Genomic DNA, 13,182 nt, shown 5'->3' with positions numbered 1-13,182 from the left:
ATTGAAGAGGCAATCTGCTGTTGCTACATCCATTTTTGGACTAATAAATTAATGCTATGTACCCATTGATTCTTGAAGAATATAACTCATAAATGATGAGTTTAGGTCAACTATCATAATCCAAAATATAAGCTTGTTTTACTTCAATGATTGTAAATAAAGTAAGTATAAACAAACACTATATAGCCTAAAAGCATGGTTAAAACTATCATTTTGATCGATGGAAGGTGAATTTCAGAGTGGTGACATTTTTACAACCCCATCCCTCAGCTTTTTACAGGAACAGGGCAGGGACTAGAATTTGTTCTTGTTTCAACTGGTGATTGCAGCTTTAAGTTGGAGAGACTGGAAATGTTAGACAAATCGCTGCAACAGACCAATAAAGTGATTATAACTAAATGAACATACCCCTACGTTATCTCAAGGTCAACAGTGCTGAGAAAAACGTGCTGTAAATTGAATCAATCCATGTCCGTATTGATTTTCCATGTTTACAATTTCCTTATCACAATTATGGTTTATCATCACTTACTGGAACACACATTCAAAAAGGGACTTGTCCTTGATAAATGCTGTATTTGAATTCGAAATCAGATCTGAAGTACGTACACAAAGCCATATAATATATATAAAATGTATAATATAATGATATTGGTATTATATTGACATTGATGATATTGATTTAATTTTGTATTTAATTTAAGTCAAACTAAATCCTTTCATGTCTGATCCACTCCTTGTGGAAATGGTTTATGGTCGGGAAATAATAAACGTGACCTCCTTGGCAAAGTTCCATACATGATCACAATAAGGACACTTGTATTATTTTGCAATCTCTTACAGGAACACACCTTCAAACAGGGGCTGGCCATGTTCTGCTGACATTTAAAATGCTGTATTTGAATTCCTAGTATGGGATTTTTCATCTGAAGTATAAATACAAAATCATAAACCATCAAAGTCCAATGCTGTTTCGTCATTCACATCACGTGCGTCAGTGAAATCATGCTGGACAGAACAGTATTTAAACAGCGGAGAAATCTCCACTCATCACTCCATCACTGGCCTACCCGAGGAAGAGTACCTGAGGAGAACAACAGTGATTTACCTACTACAACAGGTAAGAGTCCTATAGTGTCTGTTCCCGTGTGTCGACTCATTCAACTAGTCTTATTTTCTCACCCTTTCTTAATTTAGATGTATGTWTTTACTGTGGTGYTGATGAACTTTTAGCTAGATTTTTAAGGTTGTCTTCTGTTGGGAAATACTCTTGTCTAGTGATAGTCTGAAATGATTGTGTATCACTCTCTCTAGTTGATTCTCCAACACGTTCTCTCCCTTTTCATCCAGACAAGCAGCACCACCATCATCACCACCATGAAGGTTCTGATCATCTTTGTGCTACTTTGTGTCGCACTCTCTGCTAGGGCAGCAGCAGGTAAGACAGCCAAATATTCAACAATGTCACTAATACAGCACAGGGTATTTCATTGTTACTGAATAATGACAATAGTTGTGTTTTCCCCTTTAAGTTCCTGTGGAGAGCGATGCTGTGGCGGTAGAAGAGCCAAAAAGTGCCCCAGGTTTGTAGCTCTAATTATGTTTGTATTGAGAGCAGTAATAGAGCACRGAATCAATACTTCTCCCAATTCCCAGTMGAATGAAAGTCAAATTGATTTCCTTGTTCCGTGTTTCTGCAGAGGAGGCTGTTGAGGTTGAGGCTCCTGCAGCAGAGGAGAAGCTGAGTGACGCCCCAGGTCAGTTCTTCTCTATGGGCTTTAATCAAGCAGGAGCATCACTGTCTATTGTGGAGCCACTGAGCATCACCTCATTTCCTGATCAATACAATTTCTTCACATTGGTACAAAACAAATTAATTAAACTACAGGTCACGTAAAAATATTAGCTATGAAAATAAATATATTGAATCTCATTGTCGGGGATTTGCTGGTGGATTTCAAAGTGATATTTTTGTCTGATTATGTGTTTAGGTGTCTTTTCAGAAGATGAGAATGAGGCAGTTGAGGTGGCTGCAGCAGCACCTAAAGATAAAGGTAGGGACTCTCCATGATGAATGATGTTAAGTTAACCATCACTGTTCTACTATTGATGCCTGTGTACACCGTGCAATGCATGATCACAATGAAATAATGTTTTGGTTTCCCATCAGCAGGGAGGGAAAAAACACCAGCATGACTAAATAAACATTCATTTTTACATTATGAGATCAAACCTTTTACTTTGGAAAGTTCATACTCCTGACAATATCAACTCCTTTATTACGACGTCAAATCATTGTTGTATTTTATCTGCGTGTTCACAGCGGCACGCAGGTTCTGCCCTGACGGATGGTTCAGCTACCAGTCCAAGTGTACATGTTTGTGAACACTCCTCGGTCCTGGTTCGGAGCCGAGGTAACGCACTTCTCAATGTAACATATTTAGTGTCTAAAATTATGACGTGAATTAGTTACTATGACTGCAAATTGTGCACTTTCAAAACATGTTTTGTGTCTGTATACTGAATGTCACATGAGGGAGCTCAACACTTTTGTTCAGTGCAGGCCTACTGGTGAGTGTGTGCACGTGTCTCACCCCTCACCTCCCCGCTCTTCTTTCAGGAACATTGCAATGAACTGGGCGCCAGCCTGGCCTCCGCCAGCTCCTCCCCCGAGTATCGTTACCTGCAACAGATAACCAGAACAGCCAACAGAGCCACCGCCTGGATCGGTGGATTCTACCTCCAGGTGAGAGAAAGGGTCGCCCTGAAAACCTCCGCATCTAAGCATACGTAGCGCCCCGAGATTTTTTGACAGTGACCGGTCAAGAAACAGTTCCGGGTCCTAGAGTTTTTCCCTCAGAGCATATGGCCGGGAAACACTCTGGGCCTTGTGTTTAAATAGCTTCTGATTTTTAATCATGCAGCTAGGTATGATATCAGATCTGTTAGTGGTAAGGGACAGCAGTGCAGCTTGTGGTGGTTCATTTCTTTACTATCAAATGAGGGGAGACTAACTTATCACTCAAGTCAGAGTAATACTAAACTAAAAATTATTCACGTATTAAAAAGGGATCAGGTCAGTACACACACACATATAAAGTTAATCGATTGAGTGCTCTACGATAATGATGGATGGTCAACGAATCACCCTCAGATGATTCGTTGAGAGCCCCGAGACAAAAGTAAAAAGGTATTTTTAGCCAAGATTACACCCCTTTAACCTACATGATGAACAACAGATGTATGGAATGGGTCACAAGGTTAAGACTGGTATGAAAGATACTTATAATTCACAGCAGACAGTATCTGCTGTAAAAACAGTTATCTTTGTGTAGAGACCAGGTCTGGCCTGGGGTCATCTCTCCCAGGTACCATATAGAACAGAAACATTTCTCATGCTATGGAATGAGGTCTCTTTAGGTTTATCACCCAAAAGACATCATAAATCTCCTGTCAGTGTTATCTCCCAGTGGCCGACTTTCAGTTCACAATAGAGTTACAGTGGGGAGAACAAGTATTTGATACACTGATGATTTTGCAGGTTTTCCTACTTACAAAGCATGTAGAGGTCTGTAATTTTTATCATAGGTACACTTCAACTGTGAGAGACGGAACTTAAAACAAAAATCCAAAAAATCACATTGTATGATTTTTAAGTAATTAATTTGCATTTTATTGCATGACATAAGTATTTGATACATCAGAAAAAGCAGAACTTAATATTTGGTACAGAAACCTTAGTTTGCAATTACAGAGATCATACGTTTCCTGTAGTTCTTGACCAGGTTTGCACACACTGCAGCAGGGATTTTGGCCCACTCCTCCATACAGACCTTCTCCAGATCCTTCAGGTTTCGGGGCTGTCGCTGGGCAATACGGACTTTCGGCTCCCTCAAAATGTTCTATTGGGTTCAGGTCTGGAGACTGGCTAGCCACTCCAGGACCTTGAGATGCTTCTTACGGAGCCACTCCTTAGTTGCCCTGGCTGTGTGTTTCGGGTCGTTGTCATGCTGGAAGACCCAGCCACGACCCATCTTCAATGCTCTTACTGAGGGAAGGGGGTTGTTGGTGTAGATCTCGCGATACATGGCCCCATCCATCCTCCCCTCAATACGGTGCAGTCGTCCTGTCCCCTTTGCAGAAAAGCATCCCAAAGAATGATGTTCCACCTCCATGCTTCACGGTTGGGATGGTGTTCTTGGGGTTGTACTCATCCTTCTATTCTCCAAACACGGCGAGGGAGTTTAGAGCAAAAAGCTCTATTTTTGTCTCATCAGACCACATGACCTTCTCCCATTCTCCTCTGGATCATCCAGATGGTCATTGGCAAACTTCAGACGGGCCTGGACATGCGCTGGCTTGAGCAGGGGACCTTGCGTGCGCTGCAGGATTTTAATCCATGACGGCGTAGTGTGTTACTAATGGTTTTCTTTGAGACTGTGGTCCCAGCTCTCTTCAGGTCATTGACCAAGTCCTGCCGTGTAGTTCTGGGCTGATCCCTCACATTCTCATGATCATTGATGCCCACGAGGTAGAATCTTACATGGAGCCCCAGACCGAGGGTGATTGACCGTCATCTTGAACTTCTTCCATTTTCTAATAATTGTGCCAACAGTTGTTGCCTTCTCATCAAGCTGCTTGCCTATTGTCCTGTAGCCCATCCCAGCCTTGTACAGGTCTACAATTATCCCTGATGTCCTACACAGCTCTCTGGTCTTGGCCATTGTGGAGAGGTTGGAGTCTGTTTGATTGAGTGTGTGGACAGGTGTCTTTTATACAGGTAACGAGTTCAAACAGGTGCAGTTAATACAGGTAATGAGTGGAGAACAGGAGGGCTTCTTAAAGAAAAACTAACAGGTCTGTGAGAGCCGGAATTCTTACTGGTTGGTAGGTGATCAAATACTTATGTCATGCAAATAATGCAAATTAATTACTTTAAAAATCATACAATGTGATTTTCTGGACTTTTGTTTTAGATTCCGTCTCTCACAGTTGAAGTGTACCTATGATAAAAATGACAGACCTCTACATGCTTTGTAAGTAGGAAAACCTGCAAAATCGGCAGTGTATCAAATACTTGTTCTCCCCACTGTATAAGAACCCTCTATTCGGTTGCAAAAAACAACCATTTGATGCAGTATTATAACATAATCTTGCAATTTTTCTCTCACAAGCTGTAGCTAAGTCTTATGACTATTTCTTTACTCAGGGATATGGATGTGGATCGACCGCTCGGGAATGTATTACACCAATGGTACAGCCAGAGCACCGCAACCAGCAATTCCTGCATGTACCTGCAATCTGCTGGTAAGACATGAACCTAAAGATGTTTCAGCCTGGTCTCATGGACTAGACGTAACATAGTAAATGTAAATCCGGAACACTCACATTAGTATGATATTACCTGAAAAGTAATGACAAGTAGCCTGGTCCCAGAACTGTATGACGTGTTAAAATATGCCAGATAAAATTACTAAGATTTTTGTTTGTCTTTTTGTTAGTGGGCCAGGGCTGGAGGAACCTCGGATGTGGCACACAATACCCATTCATCTGCGTCCACAACTATCGCTGTTAGTCACATTTGCGAAGATATTGCTAATTGCTTGACACCTTTTCTAACTGCTTTCAACATTTGCTTTGTTTACTACTGACTGTAAGTGACTTTATGTGTTTGCCAAAGGGCTAAATGTGATGCAATTTCAAATGTAATTGCCCATTTATGTACCTCAACCTGTATTGTTTTCCTGTAATAAWRWTTTTTTAAGTACTTTATGACATTGCATAGGCTAGTACTTTCTGGAAGATGGCAGTATTGTCTACGATAAACTCTGGCTCTTAAAAGGGGAAATATAACAACATGGATATGGTGCTTTTTGTTGACAGCATAAAATGGGATGAGAAAAGGTTTGAGATGACTGAAAGTCTGGAAAATCTTCAATGTATTTATTGAGTCTTTATTGAGCCTGTCTTTGGCTTGGCTAAGGCTCTGTTAAATCTAGTAAAGGGCGTGGATAGAGGTGTGTTTGGATGGGACATTTGGCACAGAATGTTTTAACGGCCTTATTTGGATAAGAGGGTTTCCAATAAGCAACGGTAAAAAAAGTCACTTACAAATCAAGTTGTATTTGTCACATGCGCCYAATACAACAGGTGTAGACCTTACAGTGAAATGCTTCCTTATAAGCCCTTAACCAACAATGTAGTTAGGAAAAATAATTGTTACAGTATTTACTAAAATAAACTGAAGTAAAAATTAAATCAATTAAAGGGCAACAATAAAATAACAGTAGCGAGGCTATATACAGGGTGTACCGGTACAGAGTCAATGTGTGGGGGCACAGGTTAGTCAAGGTAATTAAGGTAACATGCGTTTAAGGTAACATGTACATGTAGGTAAAGTGACTATGCGTAGATAATAACAGAGAGTAGCAGCAGCGTAAAAGGGGTGGGAGTGGCGGGGGGTCAATACAAATAGTCCAGGTAGCCTTTTGATTAGCTGTTCAGCAGMCTTATGGCTTGTGGGTAGAAGCTGTTAAGAAGCCTTTTGGACCTAGACTTGGTGCTCCGGTACTGCTTGCCGTGCGGTAGCAGAGAGAACAGTCTATGACTAGAGTGTCTGGAGTCTTTGGCAATTTTTAGGGCCTTCCTCTGACACCACCTGGTATAGAGGTCCTGGATGGCAGGAAGCTTAACCCCAGTGATGTACTGGGCTGTACGCACTACCATCTGTAGTGCCTTGCGGTCGGAAGCCGAGCAGTTGCCATACCAGGCAGTGATGCAACCAGTCAGGATGCTCTCGATGGTGCAGCGGATCACGTTGTCTTGGTCATTCTATATCTGTGGTAAAAACAATAAACATATATGATGTACTGGAAATAATCATTTTACTTTGCACAAGATCTTGAGACTAATACAACCTCCATATAGTTTGTCTGGGGTTAATATTACTCCAGTGCTCAGTTTATAACATGATAACATGATAACCAATAACCATAATAAAAAAACATTGATTTCCTCAATGTTAAAKAATGATTCTGCAAACCATAGGAATAATCCATTCGCTTTTCCTCTCTAGCAAGCTATATTCAGAGATGACCCAAAATAATATTTAGTGCTCAAAGATTTGACTCTGGATAATTCACATTCTAGTCTCCACGCGGTAGGTGGCGCTTTCTAGCTTTCTGTCTAAACTTTCTGAACGCTGATCGGTGCGTCCGCAAAGACACGGTTATAAAGATGGCGGCGCATTGAAACAATCTAGGTATTCTTACAAATATTACTACTTGTGAACAAGCTGGGGACAAAAACGTTTATGAGACGTTTTGAATTCTTTTGAATCTTCATAGCTAGCAGTAGTTGTGACCAGGTTTCACAAAAACAAGTGTTTAAAAGTCGGTAACGCGTTTTTTGCATCAACGGATAAGCTCTGTCATGGGCATACTAGCCTCAGCTGCTGTGACCGAGATTTGCAAGTTAGTGGACGATTGCTGTGGAGCGTTACGTGTAGAAGTCTCTCAAAGCAAGGAGCAAATCCTATTGCTAGAGAAGCAACTCAGCCTGGCGGAGTCGAGGTACAGGTCTGTGAGTGGCAAAGGGCTGCCTGTCACCGGCGACTCACCAATAATCAACAGTTCTTCGGGCGATTCACCCGCGGCGAATACCGATGATGCGGGCAACGCTGACGAAGACGAAGGTAGGCTACCGATTTTTCTAAATGCCTGTTGTCAGCCTTTGAGCTAATGATTTGCCAAGAATGGTCAAGTTGACCTCTCACTCTCTCTTTTCCAGTTAACAATCTTGAGGTGGACGGTGTCAATGCCAATCAGCACGCTCCGTGGAAAGAGTATTCCACAGCACCAACTGATGAGGCTGGGCCCCCCACACTGACCCCTGGCTCCATAGTCAGTTCCAATGAGAACACTGGGCCCCCCGCAATGACCCCTGACCCCATAGTCAGTTCCAGTGACATACCCAGAAAGGTAAGAAACTGTACACATAGTAAATAAAAAATGTGTGGATAGAAATATACTATGTAAATGTAAATGTTAAATGTATATATACAAAAGTATGTGGACACCCCTTCAAATTAGTGGATTCGGCTATTTCAGCGGCACCGTTGTTGACAGGTGTATAAAATCGAGCACCCGCCATGCAATCTCCATAGACACACATTGGCAGTATAATGGCCTTACTGAAGAGCTCATTGACTTTCAACATGCACCGTCATATGATGCCACCTTTTCAAGAAGTCAGTTTGTCCAATTTTTGCCCTGCTAGAGCTGCACCGATCAACTGTCAGTGCTGTTATGTGAAGTTAAAAGTCTAGGAGCAACAATGGCTCAGCCGTAGTCCACACAAGCTCACAGAAGGGGACCACCGAGTGCTGAAGCGCGTAGAGTGGAAAAATCGTCTGTCCTCAGTTGCAACACTCACTACGAGTACCAACTGCCTCTGGAAGCAACGTCAGCACAATAACTGTTCGTCAGAAGCTTCATGAAATGGGCTTCCATGGCAGAGCAGCCACACACAAGCCTAAGATCACCATGCACAGTGCCAAGTCCGCTGGAGTGGTGTAAAGCTCGCCGCCATTGGACTCGAGCAGTGGAAACTCGTTCTCTGGAGTGATGAATCACACTTCACCATCTGGCAGTCCAAAGGAAGAATCTGCTGCCCCAATGTGAGTATGAACTGTAATGTTTGGTGGAAGAGGAATAATGGTCTGGGGCTGTTTTTCTAGTGGAAAGCCTGTTATAACAGCAAAGAGGGGACGAGCAGGTGTCCACATACTTTTGAAATGTTGTGTAGAGTAGACAGGACATGGCTTTCTGATGTATTAATGTAGGAAACAAAGAATTGTAATTTCTTTACAAAACATTTTGTATCTGCATGTTGCTGAACTTTGGTCCCCAATTTGGGACCTGTAGAATTTGCGTCTCTGGATTTTCTGACCATTTTCTCTTTATTATTGACAATTCAGTATTGTCTTTGTTTTTCCACAGCAACATATTACCAGTTTCCGAGTTGGTGAAACTCCCAAGATACAACCGTGCACCACGTGCTGTTCCCTCTACCACTGCCCCTTCTGCCGACCGTCTGCGTTCAAACCCAACGAGTTACACCGGATCATCCCACACATCCAGAGCCACCTGAAAAGTGCAGTTCAGAATGACGGTGAGGGGAACTTTGGAAACCGCAGTGTCAGAAAATAACGATTGCCTTGTACTCAGTAATGCTTTGTAGTTGTTCAATTGAGTTGTACGAATGCCAACCACCCAACARGTGCTAATGTCCTTATACACTTGACTTTTTAAAGTCACTATCTAACYTTCTTTTTTTTTATACTGACTGTTTTATTGTCYCCCTTTTCTGTCAGAGTACATCGTCTACAACTGCAAACTGACGTGCAGAGACTACCCTCACTACCACTGCAGCTATTGTGACCATGTACTCTGCAGAAAAGCGTTGTTTATAGAACATTTCAGAGCTTGCAGAAAGCGGAACGGGACTCAAAGACCTGCCCGTGTCCAAGCTCAATCTCCATCTGTTGCTCCGCCCCTCCAGCAACATCCCTCTCCAGCCCAGAGACCTCTCGCCCCTGCAACATCCACACCTGTTCTGCCTCTCACATCTATACCTGCCGTCCCTTCAAGCTCCAGACCTGCCACCCCTCCGAGCTTACCAGTCGCTCTTCAAACTCTAAACACAGACACACCTCCAATGGAAYAACCAGATGCTTCTGCCAGTCACAATCCGGTCACACGCCAGGATTCGGAACCCTCCTCGCCCGAAGTGTATAGCTGCCCTCCGACYCCGCAGATTGAGACCGAGAGACCMCAAAGACCTTCCCAAAGGGACYCAGTTCCTGTGCAGACTCAGTGTGACCACTGCGGCATCATCCTGAACAAGAAGAACTTCAAAGTTCACATGAAGAGGAAACACCATGAAGAGTACATCGCTGCAGAGAACGAGGAGGCCCTGAGGAGATACCTGGCCGAATCCAAGATGGACGTGCCACCCTGGTGCCGTGCCACCAAGGTCCAGTGCGATCTCTGRGGAATCAGGCTGAACAAGAAGAATTTCAAGAACCACATGAAGAGGAAACACAAGGTGAACGTGACGGCGTCGGCCTTCCAGGAAGCTTTCGACAGGTGCCTGGGCGAGCAAGGCCTGTTGGTGGTCGAGAGCTCGTTGCCCGGCTACACTTATACTAGGACGCAGGAAAGAGGAAGGCGGAGGGAAGAGCATGACGATGACCTCTTTCCAGACATCGACATGGAAGAAGAACAAAGCGACAGGTTCCCGGACGCCGGCGCACTACTGGCCCAGGAAACGGACCTGGCGACCCAGCAGTTGCAAGGCGAGAGAGTGCTGACTGGAATGGTACACTGCCAATGGTTGGGTTTAAAGGGGGTTTAATATGGTTGGGCTTATAGAGGGTAGGGGAGAGAGGTAGGCCAAATGAAAAGACAATGTCTGATTATCTCACTGATTCAATACAACTCAGAGATCAGTACTCTAGAACCTAGCTATTCACTCACCTCTTCTTTATTCCCAGAATCCCCAGAGGTACCATGGTCTGGGGAAACCTCATCTCCTGGAGGTAAGTACAGTACCTGTAGATTTATAACAAAGTGTAAATTGTATGGACTTGATAAGTTGAACAAAAATACCTTCCGGGCTGCTGGTGTCAAGGTTCTCCATTTTGATAAGAGGCATCTCTTGCATATCTGCCATCTGTTTTGTATTCATCAGAAACAATTTTTAGAAAAAAATCCACACCACCATTTGAAATATGAAAAAACAATACATTTGGCCGTGTGTATGAAAACTGACCGCATGTCCCCATCCTTATCTGTCGCTGTGCGTCCTGCGTCTCTCCAGTTGGTGGCATCCTGCGTAAAATTGACCCTTTACGGTCGGCACAGCGATTCTCCACTGCACCAGAAAAGAGAAACCCTCAAACGTTATATATTTACATTACCCATTATTTTGTACGTTTTCCAATATGGTAAAAAAAAAAAACAATATCCAAGTCTGCCTGTTGACTTTCCTTGGAAGCTCCCTCTTGCCCGGCAACAAGATCTGTGTCCCGTCTGCTGACAGTGTGTCGGAGGGTTCCGAATTTCTCTGCGCTCCGTCGAGAATGCTGGAATTTTGTCAGCAGCAACTTCCTCCGCAGGTTATCGATTTCACTCTGGCTATGGGAAATTTCCAAACGTAAGGCAGCATGTCCGTCATCTACAAGTTTGCAGATTTCGGCAACGGCTGCATTCGCCAAAACCTCGACGATGGAGGCTAGCTGAGCGTTAAAGGCGACTTATCGTACATGTCCTTTGCACTGTCAATGTTAAACACTTATGTTATGTAATTTGAAATAAGTGCTCAGTCAACGTCTTGAGACTAACAAGTTTTAAGACCATAGACGTAACACCATTTTTCCATAAACAATTTTTCGGCTACTTCCTGGATAATTTTTTCCAAATAAAGGTTGGCTTTTCAAAATAAAGGTTGCTTACACACAGACTTATGTTCCAACATTGCCACCTGCTGCTGAATCTATTTTATGTTGCTCCTACTAAAATTTATTAAATGTTTTAAAAATCAGCCTGTAGTGAATTAAATCAAACACACACTGTCATCCCAAAATTATTTTACTATTTAGTTCAAGTACAAAATACAAAATCAGCATACAACTGAATTATAAAGGAATAAATACTTTTTTACTTACTTAAAAAAAAAAAGTAAGTAATTTGATAGTAGTAAGGGTTAGTAGTCTCCAAACTGAAGCACTGCACTGAGAACACACTCTAACTCTGAACAATGTAACAGTAGCAAGATATACAAAATCTGAAATATCGAATGCATAAATAGCTAATGGGATTTGAGATAGTTGTTTTGCTATGCTGAGGACTAAATAACATTTGCTTTTTGTTTTTACAATAAATGAGAATTGTAAATAAAAATAAACATTGGTAATACATGGTATAGGTGTGTATGCAGTGAGCATATAAGCATATTTTGTCATTCCCTCCACAATGTACTGGCTTCTCCTTTCAGTAACTACTGGGGTTCAGGATCAGTCTCTAAAAGAAACACAGAACAGAACAGATTGTCAGACACATTCCTTTATCTGGAAAGATTTTTTGGGAAACATATGGTACATGAAACTGTCCTCAGAACACTGCATGACATTGAATGAACGAATATTATTTTTTTGCCTGTTACCATATGCTTTTTTTCAGACGTATGTTGTTGTCGATACTAACCTTCCCTGTGGAGTACTTCCTGATGATTTCGTTTGTCAGGATGGCATTGAAGGTCTGCAGACGAGAGCAGGTTCCAGTAGCCTCTTCCCATCCACACGCAGTACGTCCCGGAAGATCCACACCAGCGACTCCAGAGGAAGCTGCAAGAAATGCATCAATTCATGGTTCCAGTGTTTTGCTGCCTATTTGTGGTGAAGTGTTTGTTGTTGAACATTCGGTTCCTAAAGCAGTGGTGTTTTTATATTAAAGGATAGGAAAATCACTAGCTAGGTAGGCTACATGTCAAACCTCTAAAAGGCATTTATGGGGGATTTTCACTCAATTTTAATCTATATTAGTGTCCTTTGGAGGAAGGATTGTTGACATTTGTATCTTAAATCATAATTAAGAACCCTTCTACAGATAACATTGTGAAAATCCCCCAAATCATGTATTTTTGGGTTCTAGTTTCGTGAGGAATGTCCTAACATAAGTATATTTATTAAATGAATGGTAATCTAAGCGTTATTTTCAGTTGCATCATGTATGGAGAATCAAAAACAAAGAGTTTGCGGTTTGGCTAACCGGGCTATCTGAATTGTGTCCCACTCACCACCCGCCAACCCGTCTCTGTTCATCATTATGCATAGTCACTTTAACCATATCTCCATGTACATACTACTCAATCAGCCTGACTAACCGGTGTCTGTATGTAGCCTCGACTTTATACCTCGCTACTGTATATAGCATGTATTTTACTGTTGTTTTATTTCTTTACCTACCTATTGTTCACCTAATACCTTTTTTGCACGGAGGTTAAGTAAGCATTTCCACTGTAAGGTCTACACCGGTTGTATTCGGCGCCGTGACAAAAACTTTGATTTGATTTAAATCTGAAATTAGAAAGAAGAGTGATTTTCTGCAAGTTCTAGGTGAA

The 13,182-nt window shown here is 42.3% G+C and overlaps 1 protein-coding gene and 1 pseudogene across 1 annotated transcript in view; both read left to right on the top strand.

The window, feature by feature from the left end:
- Positions 1-1,042: 1,042 nt before the first annotated feature.
- Positions 1,043-5,772, top strand: LOC111982616 (ladderlectin-like; annotated as a pseudogene).
- A 1,617-nt stretch (positions 5,773-7,389) lies between these two features.
- The window catches only part of LOC111949496 (uncharacterized), a gene marked incomplete at both ends in the record, with an annotated part of 9,514 nt that continues 3,721 nt past the window's right edge, over positions 7,390-13,182 (top strand). The window contains 5 exons of the mRNA XM_070433853.1: positions 7,390-7,693; positions 7,789-7,979; positions 9,000-9,171; positions 9,374-10,380; positions 10,556-10,600. Coding sequence (XP_070289954.1) covers positions 7,390-7,693; positions 7,789-7,979; positions 9,000-9,171; positions 9,374-10,380; positions 10,556-10,600 — 1,719 coding nt within the window. The remainder of the gene's footprint in view (positions 7,694-7,788; positions 7,980-8,999; positions 9,172-9,373; positions 10,381-10,555; positions 10,601-13,182) is intronic.

Source organism: Salvelinus sp. IW2-2015, linkage group LG22 (assembly GCF_002910315.2).
Source record: "Salvelinus sp. IW2-2015 linkage group LG22, ASM291031v2, whole genome shotgun sequence".
Taxonomy (NCBI): Eukaryota; Metazoa; Chordata; class Actinopteri; order Salmoniformes; family Salmonidae; genus Salvelinus; species Salvelinus sp. IW2-2015.
The sequence above is the reverse complement of the archived record's forward strand: the minus strand, read 5'-3'. Positions and strand labels throughout refer to the sequence as shown.